Source organism: Ambystoma mexicanum, chromosome 8 (genome assembly GCF_040938575.1).
Source record: "Ambystoma mexicanum isolate Mex_15411 chromosome 8, UKY_AmexF1_1, whole genome shotgun sequence".
NCBI classification, from domain to species: domain Eukaryota; kingdom Metazoa; phylum Chordata; class Amphibia; order Caudata; family Ambystomatidae; genus Ambystoma; species Ambystoma mexicanum.
This window is the reverse complement of record NC_090929.1, coordinates 317,733,531-317,760,749: the sequence shown is the minus strand read 5'-3', so window position 1 is coordinate 317,760,749 and position 27,219 is coordinate 317,733,531. Positions and strand designations below refer to the sequence as shown.

Sequence of the window (27,219 nt, the reverse complement as noted above, 5' to 3'; positions counted from 1 at the left end):
CATAGTCTAAATCTCCTGGGTGCAGGACATCCTGACTCTAAATCCCAGATAGGACTTAATGTAAAATATCTTCCAGTTGACCATTCCCAGTTACACCTTCAGCTAGACCCTTGAGTCTGAGATTTTGCATCCTTGATTTGTAAATCCAGAGCCAGGTTCCTAGCTTTCATATCGGCTAGGTCTTTTCTTAAATCATCATAAGCTCTAGAGCTGCCAGCAATCTCTGATGGGCCAGCAGACTCTTCTACTTGGCCAACTCTTCCCACATTCAGATACTTTTACATTCAAGTCAGCATAAGAGAATTTCATCTCACCTACATTTTGGGCCACCTTCAGAAGCAGAAAACAAATATTTTGGGTGCTGGGTGTTTCCTCCATGTCAGCTTTGGTTTTTATTGGGAGCAGGATTCTGTTGGCCAAGTTTTCATTGCATCTTTTAAATATCAGCGATCATGGAGACAGGAACTCTTGAGTACCAAGCTGCTACCTGCTCAGCCAGTATTCTGGAATCCGTAATGATCCAATATTGTAAAGCTTTCCAAATGGTGAGAATGTTGCAAGTACCAGAGCAATACTTATTGTAAAATGTTCCACCAGTCTTGTGTTGTGGATCCTTATCAACTGTGACTTATCATATACATCATTCTTATTGCTTAGTTTCGCAACCTCATACTTTTGAGAGAACCTTTTGCAAGAAATGTTTTTTAAAACAAACATTCAATTCTTTCTGACCCAACTCGGGGACACTATAGAATTCAATTATTTAAATGAATCATGTTATTAATTACAATATTATATATATTTGTAAACTGTACATTTAATCTTGTGGATTTAACATTCGTGTCTAGTGGTGATTTCTCTCTAGAATATCATCATCCTTAAGATAAAATTTGAACTCTTCTCATTTGTCTAACATTGCAATCAATCTCTCACATCCATTCAACATTTACTCCAACATGTTTCATTCCTCTTTCACTCGAAGAACAATTTCTCAGGAATTTCATCAGGGGAATACTAATTAACACATCCACGTTTGTTTACAAGTTCAACATTTCAATTTCTTGCATTAATATATTGTTTACAACATGCTTCCGGTTCTTTGTCCCAAAGAAAATGTATATCATCAGTGGCACTCTTGCACTGTATCTGGAGTACTCGGTCGTCCATCACTCCCCTCAAAGGATCAACACAAAGAAAGAAGCAGTTTTAATTCACCGTTCTTATAACCGTATCTTAATTTCAGTATTTTAGTGCCCACATTTAGTTTGTGCAGCTCAGAATTCAGTTTCCTAAAGAATGTGGCATTTCGGACTTTACAACTATGCTCTTCTCACCTGTTATAGGTGTCCACTCTAAACGGCACTCCTGTGTATTTCACTGCACTGCTAGGGCTTTCTTCGACCCAAGTTTCCTTTCACTGGCATCCATCTCTTCCTGCTTTCAATCCCCTTGTCCTTTTGTGTTTTTAGCGGGTGCTCATTTCTGTGTTATCTGCACCTGCATTCCAGGGGAGGTGGAGTAACAGAGAACCAGAAAAAGAAGAAAGGAAAGGAACAATCAATCTTAATTCTGTTTCTTTTTAGGTTCCTACCCAATATTTATTGAATACAAGTCCCAGAGCAAACGGTTCTTTGTGCAACACCTGACCGTTTATAAACCATGCTGAATTGTGACTATCCCTGATGCCTCGTCACACAAGCAATACACTGATTTTGTTTGTCTGCCATTTTAGGTGACGCCAGACCTAAACACATGTCTAACCTTTGTCCATACTCTCATTTTCACAAACACTCCTACAGGTCTGAAACCATATCTACGTTGCACGTTAACTAACATTGTCAGTCACATTGCCGACACAAACTACACAACAACCTTAAAGATATTTCACGTACCGTCATATTTGTGTATGGTATGGCTCTTGTAGGTCCTAGGACTTTCTAACACTGCATAAGATATGAACCAAACTGTTTGGGTGTTTTAGCCGCAAACAGGCTGGCATATCGCAAGCATTTTCTGCTAGATAAATGTCGGTAACATAGCAGCTCCCAAGGAGATTAAGTGATAAGGTGACTTTACCTGGAACAAAAGAGCAGATGCTCCTTTTTGTATTTGCTGTAAACACTGCACATTGCAGCACCAACTTCAAGTGAGAATAGCCATTATTAAAATGGTTCTTTTCAAATTGAGTGAGGCTTCACTGACATGTAGTTATCTTTATACCACATTCTGCTGCCATTTACCTCATCTCTGGGCGCTTATGGGATCTTTCAAAAGAGGGGGGCCTGAATTTGGTTTGTGGGAAGAATTTAATCACACCAATTGAGGACCTCGGAATTATCCGGATTAAAAATGTTACAAATTAGTAAGTGGTTGGAATCTCATTTGTGGCCTTGTCACAGTAATGTAGATCTTGCTTGCAGTTCTCAAGTTAATGTATTGAAACGGGTTATAGACCTGGTACACTACTATCCTCTCTGGGGCACATCTTCATGGTGGAAAACCTTACACGTGAAAAGGGGACACCCCTACATGAAATGGTAAGCTGAAAAAGCTTATAAAGGGTTTGACTTACCTTGAATCAGTTCTCTGTATTAAGAAAAGATATTGGGTCCAAAACACCACCATAAACCTTTCTCTTGATAGGGCAGCCATGGCTTGATAAGAAAGCCCTACCATTCTCTGTGGTTTACATTGCCAAAGGAAGGGAGTTTCTGTGTTTTAGTATATATCTGGTAAAGGCTCATCAATCTGTTGTGGTTTTCTTGCATCATTGAATTACTTGTTTTTAGGGCTGGGCGATATGGACCAAAAGTCACATCTTGATATTTTTGGGCTGAATGGCGATCTACAATATATATCTCAATATTGTTTGTGGGTTAAATGCTCAGTTGTAAGCTCCCCAACTACATGTGAAATGTCACAAACACCTTTTTATAAGACATTGATCAAAATAAAGGGCAAATACAGGGTTCATCTTCCTTTTTGAGAATACAGACAGCTGTTTAAATATTAAAGTATAAATAAAAAAACGGTAGTATAATTACACAGCCACTTTAGTGGCTGTGTAGTTATGGTTAAATTGCTGTTTCCATAGGAAGAGCTCTTTTTGGGCGGCTTATAACTTTGCTCCCCCTGGACGAATCCTCATCAAACATTGCAGAAAAAGTATATGGGGCACTCTGATTGTTTTCGCAAAGTTTGGTGATGTTTGGTCCAGGGGGGGAAAAGTTATAGGGCGGGTCCCAAAATGTCTTTTTTTTTACCCCATAGACTGAATGGGGGAAAAACTTTGCGCACGCCTACAGGGCAAGCCGCTGGACGGATTTTTACCAAATTTGCAGCAGGGGCAGGAGGTTGGTCCCAAAAGCATGTTTTTGTAAATTTGGTGACAATACGTCCAGTAGTTTTTTTTTTAAACCGACCAAAAAGTATGTCTCTAAAAATTAGTGATATCTATGTCCACTCCGTGGTCACACTTCCCTGTTCGCTCCGCGGACAAGAAATTGATTGGCTAATCCGTAGCGTCATGTCTGCGGTCATGTAGCGCCTTCCCTGATTGGTTGTTGAACAGCGTGAAGTGCGTCAGATTCTTTCGCTGCGCCCGCCATGTTTCGTTCGTGTTTTGGTGTACGCGGACATCGCCGGTAACACATATAAAACAAGATACCACTTCACTTGTTTCCCTTATGAAATACTGTTTTGGAAGGTGAGCGTTAATGAGGCTAGAATGGGATGTGGAAGCAGGAAGTCAAAAAGTGGTGTTTTCTTGTCACCAAAATCATATGGTAAATTGGAAGTTGGTGCTCCATGTACGGCGAAGAATTACTGCGTCTAATGCATTTACAGTAATATTGCAGTCAGACTGGCGTCCTAGAGTTTCAAATCTGAGCCAGCCACCTGTACTGTTTGATGGAAACAGCGGTTCTACAAGTGTATGGGAGTAGCGTTTCTCATGAATGGATTCTCATATGTTGTTGCAAAGTGAGAATGTATTTGCATTCTGAGTGAAGGTCAATTGCTTTCCTTTTTTGATTGCGAGCTCAGTAGGCCCACGCATCCAACTGAACCATAAGGGTCAATTGTTTTTTGACCTTGAGCTAAAGGGAAAATTTAGTAAGAATTCAGGGAGTGAAAGTTTGCAAAACATACCATTTGATAAGGTTATCTTTCAAAAATGTTTGTAAGGCACATGAAATATCACTTCACGAAGAATGTTTGGTGCAAATGCATTGCTGTCTGACTTTACCGAAAACAATGGAAGCGGCACATATCATGTAAGTTTCATTTTGACGACTGTACACCGGGCCGAGTTTTAATTTTTTAATACAGACACAATTTTGACAATATAAATGAAGCAGTAAATTTCTGTGCAGTTATTTTTTTCTCACTTACGGAGAGTGCAGATTCTCAGCGTTTGCTGGCTATAACTATATTTACCCATGTTCTACGCTAATATTTCATTCAAATGTCATGTATGACCACTTGGATCTGTCTATTAGTTACCACGTTCTTTTTTTTTTAAAATTTAAATTGTTTGGTAAAGATTGGGTATTGATACGTGTTTTTCATTAACGTTTTCCGACCAGCTACATCCTGCCGTACTGTGCTTGCCATGGATTCCAAATGCTGAGTGATGGCTTTTTTCCACGCCAGATGCAACTGCTTATGACCGGCTGCCTGTTAGTCACAATGTTGTGGGATGATCGCGCTGGCCCCCTTTGTCCATACGCTGAAGTGGCCATTCGGAGTAACATAACTTCTTTTACGGTGGTGTAGGCCAAAGGTCGTGGCGACGTCTTGGAAATCAATGTGCGAGCAAAGTGGTTGCTTTAACGAAAACGCATTCTTTGTGTGTGGGGAAAAGAACGTTTGTCTCACCATTAACATTTTCGATGACGCCCATAGAAACAATGTTACAATTTGTTTGAAAAGGGGAATAGTCCCATCGTCTCGGACAGTTTATTGTCAAATAAAACTACTTTACAAATTCTAAAATGTTAATGTTTTCTTTTAAAAACCAGTTTATTATTTCAAAATGTATCGTGCTACGTTGTATGTTAATTTTCAGGTTCTGCATCGTAGGTGCTTATGGGTACATTTGGCTACGGTGGAGAGGAACGTCATCCAAAAAAGGTGTACAATATCATTAGGGTTGGTTATGTGACGAGATGTGGGAGTGTTTTCGTATTGCACAAGTGTCGTGATGTCGTTCAAAAAACCTAGCGGTATACATTTGACTGAAGGGTTGGCTGCAGCTAGGGGGAGTGGGCAGAATGTCAGGTTCATGGTATAAGCTCATGATCCACACCGTGTGGCTACTGACCGTGACCAGAAGGGAGATGAGATAGGATTACAGTGGCCATGTCCACCCAGGACTGGCTTTGTGATAAAGTTGTTCCACATTACGATAACTTTGAAAGGGAAGAAAAAAGTGCTCATGCTAATATGTTAACAGGGTTTCCTTTTTGCTTTTTGTAGGCTGCCATGGAAAGCGAAGAGGGGCCCTGAATGGAACAACCGCTTTCCCTTTCTATGGTGGCCCTCTTGGAAAGCAATTTTGCTTTTAATCTGGGACGCCTGCATGCAAAAATCCTCCTTTTTCAGTACCGCGCGTTACTGCTTAGGAAATCTACATTGTTAATGGCATTCATGCCCTATTTTAGGGGAGGAAGTATCCTTTACTCCTTTACTGAGAAATATAAAGTAGATGGAGTCTATGGGTTTTTTTTTTTTTTTTACCTTTTAAAAACGTGAAAGGTGGTTCTTAAAGGAACCTTTACTTTGTGTACGGATGGCTTTTTATTTTTTTTTTAAACACAGCTCCGAAGGAAAGGTGCGGACGGAAATGAGCAAAGACGCATCAAACAGTAATATGGGGGGTTAGGTGGACGGGCCAAAATGTTGTGCGTGTGTTACTTTATAAGCTTGGGGCACTGTTTCTCATGCTCCTTCATTACAGCGGTGATGCTGTTTCTTGGGGAGGAGGGATGGTCGTAGCTCATGTCATTTTCAGATAAATAGTATTTTTTTCTAAAAATATGCACTGTGTACTGCATTGATAATGCCGGCACACAAATTGGTGTTGGAGCTCTGCAAGGGAAATGTTGAAGTTGAAAGTTCCTACATCAGTAAAAAATGTATTTTCACACTGTCCACGAAGCATACATCTTATTGGTAAGTGTGTACAGATTTTCACACACATCACCATGCTGTGCACCAGCATATGGTCATGTGGCATTCTCCACAAGGTGTGCAATGCAGTCAGATGTTCGTTTACATAATGGTTACATAGCACTACTAGAAACCAATGAAATTCAGTAAAAAATGTTGTTGAAGGGACGTTATGGTTAAGGGGCGCTACTAAAAACCTATGAAATTCAGTAAAAAAAAAAAAACTTTGTTAAAGGGACGTTATGGTTAAGTTGGCCTATTAAAAACCTGTGAAATTCAGTAAAAGAAACTTGGTTAACGGGACGTTATGGTTCCAAGTAAAACCAAAAAACCCCTGAAATTCGCCAGTTATGGTAAACTAAGCCACAATAACTTGCACCACAACTGTGCACTGCTAAGACTAACACCCAGGACATCACAGATGGCATCACAAATGTCATTGATGACATCACTGATGACATCCCACGTGCATTTACTTTTCATGGACAGCCTCCAGAAGGGATTGTCATTATAATATTGGCAGAAAAGTGTATGCCAAATAGTTCCATAAGCAATGCATTGCTAGAAATAGTATTGCATTACTGAGTTCTTTCAGTAAATGAACGAACTCATGAAGAAACGTAGGCATTGTCTGCTGCATGCGGCACAGAGGTGCCATATAGAAAATCTTCCCATGTTGAATAGTGAAAAAATAAATGCTTCCATTATAGCTTTTTGCATACTGTGAAACATAAGTTCCTACGATTGCATCCTTCACTGCATAATTGTACTTTTACACACAAAACATAGAGGCCACAATGCATACAAATAGAAGCATATACAGGGACCGTAAAGTAAGCAAAAAACACTGCAGTTTTACTAGAAAGTGTCCGTACCCAAACTATTTAACTGAATGCTCACAAAATATTCAACTATTTCACGATTCCTTCTTCTCCTATGTATATGTATCACATGATGTAACTGTACCTTAAGGAAGTATTGTAAGAATATATGAGAAGGAAGTATTGTAAGAATATATGAGAAGGGTAAGGTCTGCAAATATAGTACTTTTTATTTTTTTAATTCCTGACTGACAGTGAAGAAAGCCACCTGGTTTAGATATGTCAGTGAACAAAAAAAGAGGGACCTAGACATATGATATCATCAGTGATGTCATCAATGACATTTGTGATGTCATCTTTGATGTCCTGGGTGTTAGTCTTAGCATAACTTAACTGTGGTGCGAGTTATGGTGGCTTAGCTTACCATAACTGGCGAATTTCAGGGGTTTTTCGGTTTTACTTGGAACCATAACGTCCGTTAACCAAGTTTTTACTGAATTTCACAGGTTTTTATTAGGGCGACTTACCCATAACGTCCCTTTTTAACGTTTTCTTTACTGAATATATATATATATATTTCTGAGGCTTGTGGAATCTGCTTAGATCACGTGCTGTGCGTAGGCCGACATCTAGTGGAAGCTGTGGAGTATTAGTTTGTTTTTCGAAACTCGAAAATGGGCGTCGACACAGGGCGTGCCAGTAATACTATCCCTAGTGTGAAGTCCACTGTACCCATGATCCCTCACGCGTCTAGGACACTGTTTTTTCCGCCATGCTGGTCGGAAGCATCCCGCGGAGATCCTGGCCTTAGCCACAATTTTGCAAAAATATCTTAATATTTTCCCCATTTCTCCACCCCAACGTCGAGCCACCGAAGTTCGACACTCGACGTCGGCCCGGAGAAGGAATCAACCGTCGACAGCTGCACGACGGACTTGGGCCTCGGAAGGCCTCTGGCCTCGGCCCGGGCCTCGGAAGGCCTCTGGCCTCGGCCCTGCAAGTAGGGAGAGTGGGGGTGGCACATACTCTACACTCTTTTATATATAGGTACATCTTCTATATATTCCTACAGTCATTAGCCCGCTGCCACAAGGTGCGTATGGAGGGAACCCCTTTCCAATTTTGCCCCAAGTGCAACCGCAAGTACCCTTGGGTTGACACACGCCACGTGCAACCTCTGCTTGCCGAGGGACCACCCCGAGGCGATCTGCAGAGCGTGTAGTAGGTTTAAACCGAAAACACTAAAGGACCGTTCGATCAAGCGTTGGGCCCACCACTCCAGGCGTCAAGCGACCATGGCAGCGGAGGGTGCCTTCAGCGATGGCAGCGACGCCGTGCTTTTGCACGGCGAGGGCAACGTGGAGTTGAGAGACAGCCAAGCGCAAGTCCCCGACCTCAGAAGGTCATCCGGCAGGGCGGCTATGGGGAAAACACCCGGCGACACAAGTGCTACCCACACCACTTCCACCAAACATAAGTCCTAACAAGACTCGACGCGCACGTCGAGTTCTCAGAAAGAGGCACACAGTGAACGGTCCACCGAATCGGTGTTCTCGATCTAGATCGCCGAATGACTCCAGGCAGCCATCCACTGTTGCCAAGAGTGCCTCGCTCCCTAAGGTAACGGAGGTTTGATTGTCAGAAGACTAAGCCGACCTCTATCCCCAGGCCGCACTCCAAGAGTCTGCGTCATTGGACCGCTTAACGGCTGTTCCCAAGTCCCAACCGCCACACTCTAGAGATAGGGACACTAGCCCCGAACCTAGACGCCAGACGTCAAAGAGGCTCCGTAGGGGCGAATAAACAGGGAAAACACTCTTCCACCCATGGGGAGGAGGGAAAACAACAAAAGAAGCTTTCTCTATCTTCTTCCACACCTCAGAAGCAGTCAGACAGGCAAAAACAGACGGACAAGTCTCAGTCTTCTGTCATTTTAAAGACCCCTGCACTAACACATAGGTCCAGTCAGGACAAGACAGGGAAACTCTCCCAGGAAAGAGTCATTCCCAGCTCAAAGGAATGGTCTAGTGACGACATAGACAGTTATGTCTAGGATGTCGTCTTTGGCAAACCTCTATGCCAAAAATCCTGAACACTCTCATATACCCCTGACGGGGCTTCACCCTCAGGTTCTAGGGACCCGATACCCCCAAGTAAGAAGTCCCGGGTTGAAGCACCAACACGGTCTTCGGACCCTTTCTGTATACAGCCCTACTCTAAATATCATGAGGATCCATCCTTTAATGAGGATCCTGATTTCGGCATGTTGGGAGACCAATCTGGGACTGGCTACTATGGGGATGATGAGGACCAAGAGGAGGAAGAGGACGACCCAGAAACCTACAGGGTAGAATCCCCAGTAGACAAAGATCCCCCGGTTACCGACTCCCCGGTCGACAACCAACCTCTCCTGAATGAAGTTCTGTCCAGAGCGGCAGAACGCTTCCACATTAACACCTAGGGAGCACAGGAAGAGAGGGACTTTGACGAAGAATTAGTGGGAGAAAGGAGACCTGTTGCCCAGGCCATCCCTATCCTTAAATCGATACAAAGGAGGATAGACCCTTCCCTTGTAAATCCCAACCTCACCAGGCCGGTAAACCCCAGGATAGAGAAACTTTTCAGGGCAGCCCAATCAGACCCGCTGTACATAAGGGGGCATCTGAAACCGGACTCCCTGGTAGTTACAAACGCACAAAAGAGGGCGGGAACACCCCTGTCATCATCCAAAGCTCCTCCCGACAAAGAGAGCAAGAAGATTTATGGCTTGGGTAGGTGAGTAGCCTCCACTTCCGCCTACCAGGCAAGGATCGCCAACTCCACCACCCTACTGGCGAGTTACAACTGCCACCAGTGGGAGGAAGTCATGGCACTCATAGACTCCGCCCCAGAACCCTTAAAAGCCCAATTTGGCATGTGTTGCGCCGGATGGAAGAGCCGTGTCCGGTTGCATCTTAAAAGCAACCTTTGATGCCGCGGATAATGCCGGCAGATTGATAGCAGAAATCACTGTTATCAAAAGACATGCTTGGTTACGCCAATCTGGGTTCAAACCCGAAACACAAGCATTATTAATAGACAAACCGGTGGAGACAGATCTACTGTTTGGAAAAGCGGTAGAGCACGCCCTGAAAAATGCAAAGGATGAGTACAAGACTCCCAAATCCCTAGGCCAATTAACCAACAAACCCCCAAATCAAAGAGGGAATGGCAATTTTCATCGCCCACGCGGACAAAATTCCCAGAGAGGAACAAACTATTCCCAGGGGCAGGGTACACCATGGAACAACAACCAGCAGTCTACCCAGAGTTATTATTATATTTATTTATTATTTTATGGCAGGGGTAATAAGAGAGGACGTGGTAAAGGTAGAGGCAGCCCCAGTAGAGGCGGCCGCACGCCTCCACCAAAACAGTGACGTTCCGTTCAGTGTCCCTTCTCATGCATCCCCAATAGGGGGATGCATTTCCAACTTCACCCAAGCTTGGGAAGGGATCACATCAGACAGATGGGATACTGCATAGAACTGTTAGAGCGTCCCCGAAACCACCCGCCACGTCAAAGAGTACACTCATTAGACCACCAGAAGATCCTCCTCGAAGAGATCGCCAATCTTCTAGCAAAGGACGCGATAGAACTCGTCCTGGGACACCAGGTAAACAAGGGTATTTATTCAACAAACTTCCTTGTGCCAAAAAAAATTTGACAATGCGCCCAGTATTGGACTTGAGGCCTGCAAACAAGTATGTCAAGCCCCAAAAGTTTCGCATGACTACTCTACAAGAGGTAATCCCCCTCCTAAAAAAGGGGGATTACATGGCAACATTGGACATGAAAGATGCTTATTTTCATATTTCCATGTTCCCAGCGCACAGAAGATACTTGCGCTTCAAGGTGGACAGTCGGCACAACCAGTTCAAGGTACTGTCCTTCGGGATAGCCTCGGCTCCAAGGGTATTCACCAAGGTACTGGCAGTGGCGGCGGCACACCTACGCAGGGAGGCAATCACAGTGTACCCTCATCTGGACGACTGGCTCATCACAGGGGAGACCCCAGTAATTTGCAGAACAAACATTCAAAGAACGATCAACCTCCTCTTCGAATTAGGTTTCTCCATAAACGAGAAGAAGTCAAGTCTGGTACCAAGCACTTCCAAACGGTTCCTAGGAGCTGTCCTAAACACACAAGAGGGGTTGGCCTTTCCATCAGAGGAAAGAATTTGTAATATACTGTTGCAAATTCCGCAATATCAAACCGGTCGGCAGATAACGGTACGCAAAGCAATGCGTTTGCTGGGCATGATGGCGTCATGTATTTACCTGGTCCCCCACGCGCGCCTGCGCATGCGTCCCATGCAAGAATGGTTGGCGAAGCAGTGGTCTCATGCAAGTGGTCAGTGGGACGATCTAGTGGTCGCTTCGTCAACAAAGTCTTCACTGGTGGACAAGAGAAAATCTGTCCAAGGGGAAACCCTTTTACGATCCCGAAATACAGGCGGTAGTCACAACGGATGCATGCCTGTCAGGGTGGGGAGCTCACTATCTCCACCGCACAGCTCAGGGTCTCTGGTCTCACTCAGTGGCCAAGAATCATATCAACCTGCTAGAGCTTCTGGCAGTATTCAGAGTGCTTCAAGCGTTCAAACCCTACCTGTTGAACCTGTCAGTGCAGATCCGGACGGACAGCACTACAGCCATGTTTTACCTGAACAAACAAGGAGGGACTTGTTCGCCAAATCTGTTCAAGCTTGCCCAGAAAATTTGGATCACTCAGACGGAACATCTTCCTGTCATCTCAACATGTTCCTGGGGATCTCAATTCTCTGGCGGACGCTTTGAGCAGAGATCCCCTCCCAGAGGAACACGAATGGTGTCTACACAGAGAAATCGTAGAAGATATCTTCTTTCAGTGGGGTTTCCCCACTATAGACCTATTCCCCACAAGCGAAAACAGACAGTGCCCAGGATTCGTATCCAGGTTCCCCCAACCAGATTCCCAGGGGAACGCCCTATGGATGAACTGTTCAGGGATGTTTGCGTACGCTTTTCCACCAACACCTCATCAGGAAGGTGGTCAACAAGATGAACAGAGAATCGATGACGCTCGTCCTGGTTGCTCCCATGTGGGCGAGACAACCGTGGTTCCCACACTTACGCAGACTAGCGATGTGCGAACCCATCAAACTCTTGGGCTGGTACAACCTACTGTCCCAGCACGAAGGTCAGAATGTGCATCCTCAACCCAACTCAATGAACCTGGCAGCATGGCTCCTGAGGTCATAGAGTTTGGACATCTCAATTTTGCCACAGAGATGTATGGACATCCTAAGAGAGTCTAGGAAGCTAAACGCAAGGCACTGCTACTTTGACAAATGGAGAAGATTCGTTATCTGGTGCCAGAATAAGCATATCAACCCTGTTGATTGCACTCCTTCCACTATTGTCACGTACATGCTCCACCTACAGGACGCAGGGTTGGTTTTTAACTCACTAAAGGTACACCTGGCAGCTCTGTCAGCATACACCACCTCCCTTACCAAAATGTTGTGGTGGAAAGTACCAGTGGTTAAAGCCTTCATGGAAGGAGTAAAGAGACTTCATCCTCCAATTTCTAACCCATCACCAGGATGGGACCTTAACGTTGTGCTAGCTAAACTCATGGGGCCCCCCATTCGAGCCCATGCATAAAGGCAGTCTCAAACACCTGACTTATAAGACAGCCTTCTTAGTAGCAATTACATCTATAAGAAGGGTCAGTGAAATTCAGGCTCTGTCAGTGCAGGATCCTTTCTTCACAGTTCATAAAGATAAACTGGTTTTACGCACACATCCTAGGATCTCACCTAAGTTTATTTCTAAATTCCAGGTGAACCAGTCCATCGAGCTTCCGGCTTTGAGGTGAAACTACACACCCTTGATGTGCGTAGGGCGCTCCTATACTATGTAAACAAAACCAGACCGCTAAGAAAAACAGACCAACTGTTTGTCTCCGTAGCTACAGGCAAAGAGGGAGATTGCGTCTCTAAAGGTGCCATCTCTAAGTGGATTTTTAACTGTATCCAGCTGTGTTACTCCCTTTCTGAAAGAACTTTGCCTTTCACGCCAAGAGCCCACTCTACAAGAGGCTTTGGGACCACTCTAGCTTTCATTGCAAATGTACCCCTTGACACCATTTGCAAAGCAGCTACTTGGAGCTCTATTCACACCTTTACTCAGCACTACTGCATTGACGCCCATTCCAAGACAGATACTCAAGTGGGACAAGCGGTTCTAAGACATTTATTTGCTCATGACCCTTCTCTCATCCCACCTCCTTCTTCCAACACTGCTCGCTAATCTATGCACAGCATGTGATCTAAGCAGATTCCACAAGCCTCAGAAGGGATACATTACTCACCGTAATCGTATTTCTGATGCTTGTATCTGCTTAGATTCACATGCGACCTACCCTTCCTCCCCTCTGAGAGAAGGCGCATGGTTGCTTGTAGTCTTTATCTATCTATCTATCTATCTATCTATCTGCTTGGATTATCTGTACTCGCGCTACTCCTCATGCTACCTCATGTCAGAAAAAATACAATGTGAGGGTCCTAGACGCGTTAAGGATCATGGGTACAGTGGACGTCACACTAGGGATAGTTTTACTGGCACGCCCTCTGTCGACGCCCATTTTCGAGTTTCAAAAAAAAAACTGTAATACTCCGCAGGTTGCACTAGATGTCGGCCTGTGCACAGCATGTGAATCTAAGCAGATACAAGCATCAGAAATACGATTACGGTGAGTAATGTATTATATATATATATATATATATATATATATATATATATATATATATATATATATATATATATACATACAAAAAAAGAAGGAAAAAAAACTGCACTCCAGGCGAACACAATGGTCTCCACAATTAAGGGTCAAAAAGATGGAAAATACAACTCAGCTCATGTTAAATAACGTGCTGTTTATTATTTAAAAAAAGGCATAATGTCAAGCAATAGGTCTGTGACAAAAATCAAGAGGCAAGACGCCATAGAGTACATCCTGCTAGACAAGATGCGTTTCGCGCACCACTCGGCGCTTGTTCACATGTATATAATTAATTTTTACGTTATTGTTTCATCCTATATCGAAATGTATTGATATATCATCAAAACTCGATATATCGTCGCCCAGCCCTACTAGTTTTTTCTGAAATGACATGAGTCTTAGTAAGGGGTAAGGCTGCACTATGTCAAGTTGTAAGCTACTCGATGCGTATAACTTGCTCTCCCCATCTGTGAATGAATGGCAGTGCATGGGTGGGGGTGTATTTGCACCAAAACATTAATATATTGTGCAGGTGTAGCTCTAGAATCAGCCAAGACCTAATGCAGGATATGTGTTTGAGGGGGCGGGCTTGTTTTTTCTTACTCTAGCAATTCTTTTGTTGTGTTCTACTGATATTAGAGGAGGAAGGATCTGTAACAAGGAGACATGGGTTTCAATCCCTGGTTCCTCTCATCACCAGTCATGTTATCCTGGGCAAATTACCTTCTCACGGTAGTAGTGGCACTTGGTCTCAGAATCCCAGAGCAAGGACTCAACTGTCCACTCCTCATCAAAGGCGTTGCAAGGATTGTTTAACAAGTGGGCCCCGAAGCTAATGTAGTTGGGTCCACTGCAGTGGCATAACATCTGCAAATGCCCACACAGCGATGCTGAGTGAGAATTTAGAGATTTTGGGTGGGCTTTGCCTGCAAAGGCGCCTCTGCTCCTCAAACAGCATGCTCTCGTGATAACATGCCTGCAAGTCCATCCACGTGCTTCCTTAACCATTGGAGGTTGTATTGGTTAACATTTCAGCACTTTAATGACAGCCTGCCATTCCTTTTTCTTACATAGACATTCTGGTGCCTTTAGGTAGTTCCAGTAACTCAAGTTCATACAAGAGCATAGACTGAGGGAGCTACTGTTTGCCAATTTTATTCTGGGCCTGGCTCCACAATTTGCTCTCTACACTGGATTACGAGGTCCTCACAAGGCTGATCAGAGATAGGTTGTCAGCTCTCCACGTGGCCACGATTTCTCACTCGCTAATGGTGAGTGCACGTTTTGGGTACTGTCATGCCACGTAGAGCTCAAAACCGGTCCGGTTTGTGAGAAGAATTTGATAATGCAAAACTTTCAACTTCGTGGCTCAACACCAGTGGCTAATGGATCTGTGCCAGTAGTTGGAACGTCTATTCTCCCAATTTCTTCTTTTTTTTTTTTTTTTTACAAAACCAAGGATTCTGACGCATTTTGGGTTTCCTGCAGACAGCGAATCTGATATGCAGGCATCCCCACATAAAGGCCATGCGTGGCATGTATCTGTTTGGTGGTATAGTAGAAGTCATGTTAAACGTGTCTTAGCTTATTAAGACTAAGTTGAGATTTTTTTTATGGGTAATTTTGATAGGGTGTCCCTAGCTCGAAAGCCTGGGAGAGCACTTCACGGAAAGCAACTTTTGCATCTAAATCTTGGATTTCTGGATCATGACGTGCTGCAAAATGAAATTACACGAGACCCTAGCATGTGATGGGACGTTTGGAACAGTAAATTATACATCTTGTCTTTATTCATTTAGCAAATATTTACATTTTGCCACACAGTGAAATTTGTGATTAGTTCCGAATCTACCAGTGTTTGATTACCAAAGGCCAGATTAAACAAGAACCCAAGTCAGCAAATCCGACAATATAGCCTTAGATTTGCAGCCGAACCCGTGATCATAACTCGATGTAAAAAGACAGATAAAGGGTTTAGTCCCCGAGTTCGCTTTTTGATGTGGTAGAATCAAACGGACTTATTTTTCTGATACTTTATCGACATCAACGATGGCTAGCGGGAATCATATTGTGTGTGGGTTGTCTGCGTGTTTTCTCAGTGCATTTCGAGTGGAAAGCCGCACCTGTGTTGTACGTCACCATCACGCGTACTCATAATTGTCGCCTGGGTTCCTATTGTCTTCTGCGACAAGAATCCCCTGCCTGTTAATCAAGCCCTCTGTAACCCATCTAACTGGATCTCCACCCATACCAGCGCGCTGTTAGCCCATGCCACCAGTGATGACGTGGTGTTCTAGAATCTTCGACCAGCCTCAGCTCTTTTGTTAACCGCTATTGTCCGCTTACTTTCTGAAAGTCAGCTACCGTGATTTGCAATCTGACCTTGTCCAGCAACATGATCAGTGTGGCTGATTTCACAATGCTTATTGTGCTGAAGAGATTGGTGCAAATTGTGTGTTTTCAGCCTTCATGGTGAGAGTAATGGGCTTTACAGCGTGTGCCTGATTCATGTCAATAAAATCTCTCACTTGTCTCTTCTTTAAGAAATGGAAACAACTGTCGCGCTTACAGCGGAGTGTGATCCTCTTCCTGTTTGTCTTCCTGGCAGTCTGTGGCCTAGTTTCATATTCCAACCTGGGGGAACACTGGAAATGTAAGTAATCGCATTGCCTGGCCTACTTCTGTTTCTGGGCCATGTGTGCCCGTGTGCTACCTTTTTGTACCAATGCTTTGTTTGCTTTCGTTTAGGATTGTAAAGGCAGGTAATGTTTCTAGATCAATGACCCTCAACTCCGCTCTGGTGTACTTTATTATTTTTTTATTTATTTTTTATTTATGCAAATGTGTCATTTTTCCTTCTACTTTGTATTGCTTTGCAGTTGAAAGTAAGCAGTTTTCTTGTGGCCAGAATGGCACACGTTTTTCCTGTTTAGCACGGACGAGTAGGGCAATAGGTTCCATTTGTGCCGAGTGTGAAAATGACTTTGTGTACATCTTGCCAGACATGTCCAATTTGCTCATAAAGTAGCTCGTACAGTGGGTGGCCAAGGTCCATGTATGTACACCTCTAATTAGCGATGAGGGCCACATACATGTGCTCCATCTGGTCTGGCTTTACCCCTATGCCTCCTCTGACTTATTGAGACATCGGTTTCGAAGATGATGTCCTCCACGCCTTTCAGATTTGCCCGTTGCCTTAGCTGCCGTACGCTCATGGATTGATGTCTAACTGGTTTCCAGCGCAGTGTTTGCTCTCCTTCTAAAAATAGCCCCACGTGTCTGTCCCACATGGCACAAGAAACTGGTCTCTTGTACAGCATTTCTGTCACAATGCTTCAAAGTTATTAGTGCGGAAAACATTTGTCAATAAATCGTAGGTAGCCACATGCTAATCCTTTTTGTTTGTCAAGCAAGAAAGTCTTGTTGCTTCTGAAATGGGAGTACAGATCAAATGTTGGATCGACACGTGCTAAAAATTCCATGGGTTGGCATCTATGCTGCATACAAATGTGCAGCTAAACATGTGAGACTCGTTTGAGAGAGAAGCTGGATGTAGTGTTGTAAAAAGTTGATGAGAGGCAGCTTTTGCTTTGTTGTGTATGGCTTACAAACTATTTCCCTCACTGAATGCTGTATTCTGTTAGGACATCCTGGCAGAATATTATGAAATTCATAATCAACTTCTTTGACATCATGGCAGGGGAATATAGCATTTTCTCTAGACAGATTTATTTTCTTTTTTGGTTCTTGTGGTTTGTGGGCAGAGGAAGCCTGCAATTTATTTTATATTTTGTATACGCACCCTTATTCCTCCACTCTACGTCCTGTTCAATGCTGGTTGTGATGCTGGAAATGCATTGGAGGGACAGGGCCTCCCTGTCCTTGTTCTGTAGTCCTTTTTCGTATATGTTCTGTGTTGTTTTCTGCCCAGGAGTCCAGGTGGGACCCCTGGCAGTGCATCTCTTCCTCTTTTTGGTTTGGTGTACAGACCCTTGGGATACCCTTATGGCACCCATGGGTGGGAGTGTATGTTTTGGGAGACCTGTGTGTGGCCCACAGAGCAGGGTATGGGCTGGTGGCAGCTCCACGCTGAATTTGACAGGTGCTTTGAGTATCCTCCATTTTGGGATACCCAGGTACTGACATTGGAATCAGTTGATTCCTGATAGGAGACAAGATGGCCCCTGTGGCCTCTTGATTTCTATTGCCTGTTACCTTGTTTTTCCCAAAGCCTTGGGAAGCCCTGACTGTCTCTTCCCACTGACTGGCTGTTGGGTGGAAGTTCCATATATGGTATTGTGGGGGAAGTCCAGGCCAGACTGGCTGGAGCCTTCCCAGTGACTGTATGCTGTGGGTACGGCATTGGGGTGGGACCTGGGTGAATGGAGTGTGTGACCAATATGCACTTTTTGTTATGGGTGTTTGGTTTCTGGTATGTGACACAAAGACTGAGACAACCTGCCTGAAACTAGTGTGGAGTGCTGAATGACTGGGTACTTGTCCCAATACACATTCCTTGTTGCGAGTGTCTGGAGGGAGGAGAATGGCCTGAATGCACTGTGAGACTGATTGGCTGCCTGTCTGCACGAATGCCTTTCTGAATGATTGGTTGCCGGAGTGTGACCCAGCACAGTGAATGAGCAACCAAACGATATATCTGGGGACCTCTCACTGATGGAAATTGTTCAGAAGTTGATACTTGATGCTTAACCTTGAAGCCCACTGGAAGAAGAATTGCTGCTGCTGTCCTTCGTCAATCGGAAAGCTGCTGTGCCTTCAAGGAACTGATCCAAGAGAACCTGGTTAGGGGACCTCTCCCCGAGCTACGAGGGACCATCGCGCACCAGCCAACATTTGCCGAACGCCCTGGAATTCCGTCCTCAAAAGGCTGCCGACCGCGACTGGGACCGCCGCAGAATCACGAAGCAAAGCGCCCGAAGCAAAGTGCCCGGACATTGAAGTCCATCACCATCGACGACGATCATAGTCGACTGGAGCCGCAACGCTCCATTGATTAAGGCCCTTTGAATTCAAGGACGCTCTTGCCAGAACCACCAACTGTTTGTCCTGCCGGAGAAAGTCAAGGCCGCCGAGGAGCATCCACCATCACCCAAAGACCACAAAGACGACGACTCGACGGCCTTGCTGGGCCAAAGTTCTTCAGTAACTCTTTGCGGCAACAAACTATCGTCGTCTGGGTGCACCGCAAGCCTCATATTCGCAGGACGTCCACGACCGATCGGCGACGAACGCCGCCAGGACCGAAGCTGCTGCCTCGATGCCTTTTGTTCGCCATTTCCTCGTGGGATCTCGACGATCCGTGGCTCCTGCCTTTTTAAAGGGAGCCAGCCGCTCAAGAAGGATCCGGCGACGACCCAACGTTTAACTCTGCTATTCCAGGTACATTGGGGCGGTAGAACTTTTTTAGAGGGAAATAAGACTCATAAACTATATATGGACTGGGCTTGTGTTATATCTTTATTTACAGGTTGCCCAGGTGGGGGGGGGGATCATCATACGAACTGTGCCTAGTGGCAGGGGCCAAGTATTCTGCCTATTGTTTGAACCAACCTGCTTTCCTCCTATGTGTATTGTTGGTTCACTGTATTAACTGTTTTGTATGTCATTTGAACTGAGTACAGTTAATGCATTTTAATGGAATCAAAGAGTAATTGTCGTACCACTTGGAGACTGTATATATTTACCATTTTAGATTATCTTGAGCACACAGTGTGTTATTGTGATTGTGTACATAACGTGAACCTTATTTATAAAGACTGTGTTTTCACTAACATAGTGTGTGGACATTCCTTTGTGGGTGCTTGGGGACTACACTGTACTTAGGAACGAGCCTGCATCACCTCCTGAGAGCTTAAGCCCTGATTGCTAGTCCACATTACCAAATAGAGAATCTTGGCTGGGGTGCTCTGTGCCTCTACCCTGCCATATAGAGAGCAGGAATACAGATACCCCCCTCCAGTCTTTACACTGGTCCATAAGGGAAAGCACTGGCAAAGCACACGCAACTTCTAATGAAGCCTAAACTTTGCCAAAGGCAGTTGGAGCGCTGTACAATTTAAAAAGATGACACATTACAAAAAGCTAACTCATATGAACACATTACATACAATATGTAAAAATACTTTTTTTTCTCTCCTTGGCACTTAAAAAAAATGTTTTTAAAACTTCATATGAAAGGGTAGAAGAGCTGGTTCAAGGTGAGGAGAATCTGGCAATGCATTCCAAATACCAGTAATGGCCTCAGAGAAGGCTTGAATCACAGTGCTGGCTCTCTTAACATTTGGATGTTCAAGGTGAAAACAAGCTTTGCTTCTTGTGGTTCAATGTCTAATCAGTTTCTGAGATGGGTACGAAGCATTCTGAAGACGAATTGCTTTGAAAGCAAGACAGCAAACCTTAAATTGAATCTTGGCTTTCTAAAGGTAGACAGTCAAGGGATTTTGAAATAGGGAGGGAAATCGGATAACATTTTTGTGCACTGTCAAGAAGTCCAGTTGCTTTATGAAATGGGCAGTGGTGAGAGAGTGGGATGTCTGCAACTGTCACTCTGCTTGTGAAAAGTTGCTGGAGTCTGTTTCCTACCTTTTACTGCTTGAGGCAGAGCTACCTTCAAAAACCCTAGATTGCTGCGGAGCGGTGAGGGAGTGGGCTGCCTGCGGCTGTCCGAGCACGGATGAGCTCCTCTCCGTGCCATACAAACACTTTTACTCATCTGCAGATGGAACACATTGTGGCAGTGCATGGCCTGGCAACCGGACAGAGGACAAGAAGGCAAGTCTGCCTGGTTACGAGGGAATAAACAATGGGGGAGGCGGAGCGGCTAAGCACACACTCTGAACAAGACATTGTGGTGGAGGGAGCGGGAATAACAAACGAGAGCGTAACTAATACTTCTACCTGGGAAACTGGGGGTGGTTTTGTGCACGTGACACCTTCAGCGCCAGAGTCCCCCTCATCGCAGCTGCCCCCACACCCCTTTCTACCCACAACACCAGTGGCGTAAAATGCACAAATGACCTTATAAATAGGAAACATTTATTGGATTCTCCCTCGACGTGTGTACCTCAAGACCGGTGTTCCTCATCAGTGGTATCGGTTAGCAAATCCATGCTGGTTGCCGAAGCTTGTCTAGTTGGCACTACCATTAACCACACAGTTTTTGACCACAGCCACTGTGCACCATTCCGGCTTAGAGCTTCTCATTCAAAAACCTGTTTTGCCTCACTGTGAAGTTAAAGACCTGGCACAGGGAGGAGAATTAGGAGCACATGGAGAGGCCAATGAAACCATGTTGTCCAAACTTGGATGGGGAAAAACTCTGTCCTCCCCTCCACACCCTCCCCCACCGACTAGTGCCACATTAAACTCCCCAAGGGACTCCACAAGGTTCTACCCCAATTCATCTGCTTTGGTGCAGGTGCCCAAGATCTTACTGACCAAATCAAACAAATTGAGATTAATGGAGGATAAGGAGATGGCATCTGATCTCTTCTTTAATGATCTCCCCGATCATATCCTTATAGAAAATGAAACCCTATTTAAAAGCGCCTGCTGCCTCAACCGAGGAACCAGTTGGTGGAGTTATCACCTCATGAGCCGAGACCAGACATTTGCAAGGGGGGGGGAGACATATGGGTAGGATGTGATTATACTGCCTATTTCCAATTTGGCACAAAAAAGGTGGGAGAGGATATCTGAGACTTAACTAGACCACAAAGCATGGTGGATAGCCACTACCCTAATGCCTCGACTATGTCAGGGTCAGAGCTGAACTCAGAGAATGTACGTCTGAGGTGATATCCTTTATTCTCATTGCGAAAAAAACCAAAGTGTGGCAAACTCTAGCTAGTGCAGCTGCCACCAACACTCAGGCCGAAGGACTAGCCCCAATGTGAAGGCGCCACTACGGGTCCCAAGAGCTGCAGTTAATAGTGGGAACACTCACTCTTGCAGAGCCCTGAATGTGACAAGGGATTCTGATTCTGGCTCTTCTTCGTTTTCGGAACAACTGCAGTGCCCCAGCATTGCGATGAATGCTAACAAATCGGGCCAAAAAAAGAAACTGGGAGTCAATAATAGAGAGGAACAGAACTACTTACAAACTGAATGCAGCTTGATGTCGGCACGGACTATTACACTTGCCCTTTTATGAGGCAATTAACGACAGCTATAAAGACCAAGCTACCTTGCAGGCCATGACGCATTCCAGGCTGATCCATATTGAAACCTTTGCTAACACTCTGGAAAGGCGTCTGGATAGAGAGGGCACATCTCAGAACGCACCGCAAAAAAATTGCTGTGCGACCACTTGGCAGAAGTGGGGGCAAACAAACAATTGCTATTAGAAGCAGCAAGAGAGATCTTGAAGTGGGGCAAAGAACCATCTAAAAAAAATGAAAGGGCTTTCAATAGAAACACAAACATCAACTTGTGAGCCAAACCAAGCTGCTTAAGACACTGCAGCGGAACACACAGGGACTTTGAAAGTAAGTACCAGCAATATACATACCCACGTGTCGACGGAGAGTACTCTTTTGGATACCTGCGCCCCCATTGATCCGATCGGGTCTATCATCATAGCAAACCAAGCACCGGAAGGGGGGAAATGTGGTCGCTGTGGTGACAGGTGGAAGAGATTGAGGTGCTGGACTTGGTATCGACCAAAGAGGAGCAGGGAGAAGGTAACCACTACGACATCTTTAAGTCAAGAGAAAAGCTAAGGCCAAAGTAATCTCTGCCCAAGTGCAACAGAAAAAATCAAAGCATATACTATCTAAAAAATCTAACGGTGCGCAAGGGTTTCACACATCTGAGAAATCCTGGGGTGGAGATTGAAGATGACACCAAGGTAATGACGAGATTTAAAAAAAACAACTGATCAACTCAGCAGTGGGAGTGACCTAATGCCACAAATATTACCTCCATGCAAAGAGACGAGTGGAAATTTACTTGACTCCAACCAGGGCAGAGAAGATGCTGAAATTAACCAGGACCTCTTGAATCTGTCAGTTTACGACTCAGAAGAAAATGACCATATGCCCTCCCCCCCCCCCCCCCCAGCCATTCCATTACTGGACAGAGCAGCGGCTATGGATGTTCCGGTATTGCCATCCTTACCTGGAAAGGTACGCAACCAATTTTCCATCAGGACGATTACCTGGGAGACCTACAAAAGAGAAATCGGGTGGATTAAGGGATTAGAGAATACTCCACCAAGAACAGGGCCAAGAGAAGAGATTAACCATGAATATGGTAACTCCAGAAGGCCCAAATCAAAGAACTCGGGGAAATCTTCCTGAGTGTAGCCTTGGTATTAGAAAAACAGCCTACGAGTAAGTTGCTAAAATATCATGGGAACCACAACTTAATAAACAGTTGAGCTTCTTGTGGCAATGGCAAGGAGCCACAAAAGTTATATCTGGAAAGAATGCTACCGGTTAACTATGATCTGAGGATGAATTGCACCAACATTCTATAACTTTTACATCCCATCCCATCATTTAGGACAATCGAATCAAGCGACATTAGAGTAGTAGAATTTCCTATCCCACTGAAAATTTGACTTTCTTTGTCTACAAATGGACTCAAAATTAATTGATCTGCAATCTACTACTCAATTCAGCTGAACTGTGGCCTTTGGGCTTTTATATAAGTACCCTATGATAGCTCACGTAAGTGGTCTAGGGCCAGAAACCAACCAATCAGCGCAGGCATGAAAGATAATGGGGAAGATCTTGGGTGAAGCAAGCGAGTGTGGGGAGTGGGAGGGGCTTTGGCGAGGCCAGAAGTTTCACGTTGTAAGGATCCTGCTCAACTGGGAAAAAGTCCTTTCCGAATCGCATTTAACTTGCAACAGACCTGAGAGAAATTAATGCCTTCAGGAGACCTGGTTTTGGGATGCCCCAAGCATTGAGAATTTTTATTTGTTAATAAATCCAGCTCCAAAGGGGGAGAAAGGGAGACCCGCAACAGGCCTCTTGACACTTATTAAAAAGGATTTGGGAATTAAAATCATGGCCTCATCCAACCCAAACCTGTTTATACAATTGACAACAGTGGATTGGACCAAGGGGCGGGCGACTACCTCCAGAATCCTGATCCTCATAAATATCTCCTGGAATCCGTTAATGTGGAAAGACCATTGTTTTGTGGACATGGTCACCAAGGAGATAGATAGTTTGGAGACCCAATGATCATTATTTGTGGGGATTTCAATATGAACTGCTTGAAGATCGAGAAGAATGTTGTAACTTCAAACTTTAGATTTTCTCTGGGGCAGGGGAAGAAATCAAGAGCCGAGGTTTGGATGAAGGAAATGGCTGAAAGGAACTTCCATATGCTAAATGGACATACTCCGGGGATGTCCCGGGAGGTCCAGCATGGAGCAGAGGCAGTGAGCTTTCAACCCTTGACTACTTTTTTGTTTCGGACGTCATCCCCCTGGTTGAAAAATTGGAGGTGGTTAATATGCGACATAGTGATCATAATTTAATTGAAATGTAATTGTCCTTTGTGATTTGTAAGATGAAACCCCAGTGGCAAATTGACATTGAAATAGTCCCGGGAAGAAATCCTCTGCGCTTGAAACATGATGATGTGGCTTTATTGTGTGACCGTTCTGTCTCCGCTTTGAATTAGAAGTCCATGGGCTATAACAATGTACCCCTCTTGAGTGACTATTGGGAATCTAAGGGGGAAGGAGGAAAACCCCAGGTTAAACCTTAACACAAACATGACGAGGAAATAGTCACAAACAACCATGAGTTAAGAAGGGACATTTACCAGTTATATTGTGAAGGAAAGTCAGAAAGTGTCACCCTAATAAGGAAACGAAGATAAAAATATAAGAATTGGTTGATATTGCATAAAGCAGTAATGGTGCAAGTAGATGCAGAAGGAATGCTGTGAGTTCTTTCAAACAAAGACTGAGTTTGTGGCTGCTCCTAAATGAAATGGGAGGCCCCCAGAAGATGCTCTTGTTTAGCGCTGTAAACAAGGAGGCTTGGGTGTCCTTTTTTGGGGGCTCTGGATGAGAATTTACCATCACGCCCCCACAAATAAAGGGAGCTTAGTACTTGAGCTTATCAAAGGAGGAGATTATTGATCTGATTAAAAAGGCCAGTAACTCTAGGGCCCAGGGCCTTGGTGGCCTATCGAACATTATGCTCAAGCAGGCCCCTGAAGAATGGGGGGAGTTTTATAAGAATCTCTTTACAGTGATCACGGCTCGAGAAGAAATCCAGGATTCTTGGAGAAAGTAAGTGGTGAGCCCGATCTTTAAGAAGGGCACTCGGGCCAATTTCAAGAACTATCGCTCGATTGCCCTTCTCGATGTCTTGGGCAAGATATTTGCATCTTTGCTTCTGTCCCGATTGAAGAGATGGGTGGCTGATTCGGGACATTTCAATACGAGACAATCTGGTTTCGTTAAGGTGGTTGGTTGCAGCTGAAATTTGCTGCTATTGAACATCCTTAAAGTAAGAGCTTTGCGCAAGGGTAAGAAAATTTACATTGCCTTTGTCAATTTTGCCCAGGTGTTTGACAGTATAGCTTGTACCTTCCTGTGGACCAAACTGGCTCAATGCAACTGTCCCCTGGACATCTTATCACCCATCACTGCCTTGTACACGGACACCTCAATTCAGGTAAAATTAAATTGTGAGGGGCTTGTTTCTAAGAAAATACAAATACATACAATATGAGGCCTAAAGCAAGGCTACCCTCTGGCTGGCACCAGAACACTTTTAATCTGTTTTATCTCTGACATAAAAGCTGCACCGAGAGAGGAAAGGTCGTTCCCACTGAAGATAAACGGCGAGCCGTTAGAGTGGCTGCTGTATGCAGATGATTTGATTGTGTTGGATCAGACTCAGATTGGTCAACAATGCAAAGTCAATTCACTATGTAATTCTGTACAGACAAATGGCCTAAAGATTAATGACTCAAAATTAGCTATTCTAGTCCTTCAGAGTTTAAAGGGGGAAAAAAAGAAAAATAATTTTACCTGGCACTTGGTGAATGAAGAGATTTGCCAGGTAACTAATGTTAGATACTTGGGTATCAACATCAATCTGAGTATCAGTGACACCCAAAGAGTGACTTAGTTGAAGTCAAAGGTGGAGTACTTGGCAACTCAGGGCAGGGTGATCCACAACAAATTTGGCAAATTTTCCCTTATACTAATTCTTAATTTTTACAAGCAGAAGGTCTCTCCAATACATATGGTGCAGAAGCTTCGCTGTGTTTGCCTTGGGAAATCTGGACGCACCTAGAGGACTCCTTTTGGAGAAAAAGTTTACATCTCCTTCAGTGCGATGTGTATTATAAGGCATGAATTGGATCTCCTGTCCTTGTACGGAGTTGTTGTCTGGAATTCTTAATACCTGTTTCAGAAATTAATATTGGGAAACTCCCCTCCTCAGTTTGACATACTTGGGGAAGGAAGGTGTTTGGGTCGACTGGACGCTGGATTTGTGGTCTAGGCGGTGTACCGATCTCCTTATAAATGCAGGGATCTCGGAGGACCTTTTTTAAAAGCAAACCCTGAGGCAGCTAAAAAAAAGATTTCTCTTGGAGATTGGATTACGACCCAATCAAAAAAAGCAAAGTTTGGCTTATATTCCTGTTTAATAGCAGAAACTAAAGTGCTAAACAGTGTCCCGAACTATTTGACCAAATCTTCAAGCTCAACACATCGCAACCGCTTTGAGATTTAGACTCAACTTGCTTCAAACTAAGGAAGTCCTTAATGTCAGAAAACAGGTTGCGGATGATAACATGGCATGTCGTTTGTGTAGGGGGCCAATAGAAACGCTGAAACGCGTGACACTTGTTTGCCCTTTTGTAAAAGATCTGAGAACTTACTATTTGGGCAACTTCGTGGGTGAATTGCAAACAAGAAATGCTGATGATTGGTGGTTAGAACTGTGCCAGGGTGAAAAGCTCTGCTTGATATTTGCCCTAACATAATTTTTGGGGGAAATGTTCACCTTTCCCCAGTAGGCTCAAGTTTAAACAGAACTCGAAAAGGAGAAATCTCCTAGGGGTTGCTCGCAGAACGATTGCTCTATAATGGCCCCACACTTGTTTGATTGGAGGAGACTTTTTGAATTTCTTTAGTTGTTTGGTTAATCCTTTCCGGACTCGCCCGCTTGGAACCGATTTAGGTTCTTTTGAAATGTATGTTTTTATGCCTTGCTTTGTTCAAAGAATGTTTTTAAGTGATTTGTTAATTCTATGGTTTTTCATGTTCGCATTTTGTACGGTTGTTTGGCAAAGGTTTGAGATAAACCAAGTGCCGAAATAAAAAATAAAATGCAGTTTAAAGGGCCAAAGAACAGTATTTTGGATACCCAGCAGGAGAACATTTCTTGCAGCAGAGCACCAAGGAATGT

General features: G+C 44.3%; 1 protein-coding gene across 2 annotated transcripts in view; it reads left to right on the top strand.

The window, feature by feature from the left end:
- MAN1B1 (mannosidase alpha class 1B member 1) overlaps positions 1-27,219 on the top strand; it is a 727,728-nt gene that overhangs the window by 48,616 nt on the left and 651,893 nt on the right. Inside the window, exon 2 of one of the 2 annotated variants that reach the window (XM_069609733.1) lies at positions 16,349-16,457. The exons of the other annotated variant lie outside the window; for it this stretch is intronic. Within the exon in view, the coding sequence (XP_069465834.1) occupies positions 16,349-16,457 (109 nt within the window). The remainder of the gene's footprint in view (positions 1-16,348; positions 16,458-27,219) is intronic. 2 annotated transcript variants of the gene reach the window in all.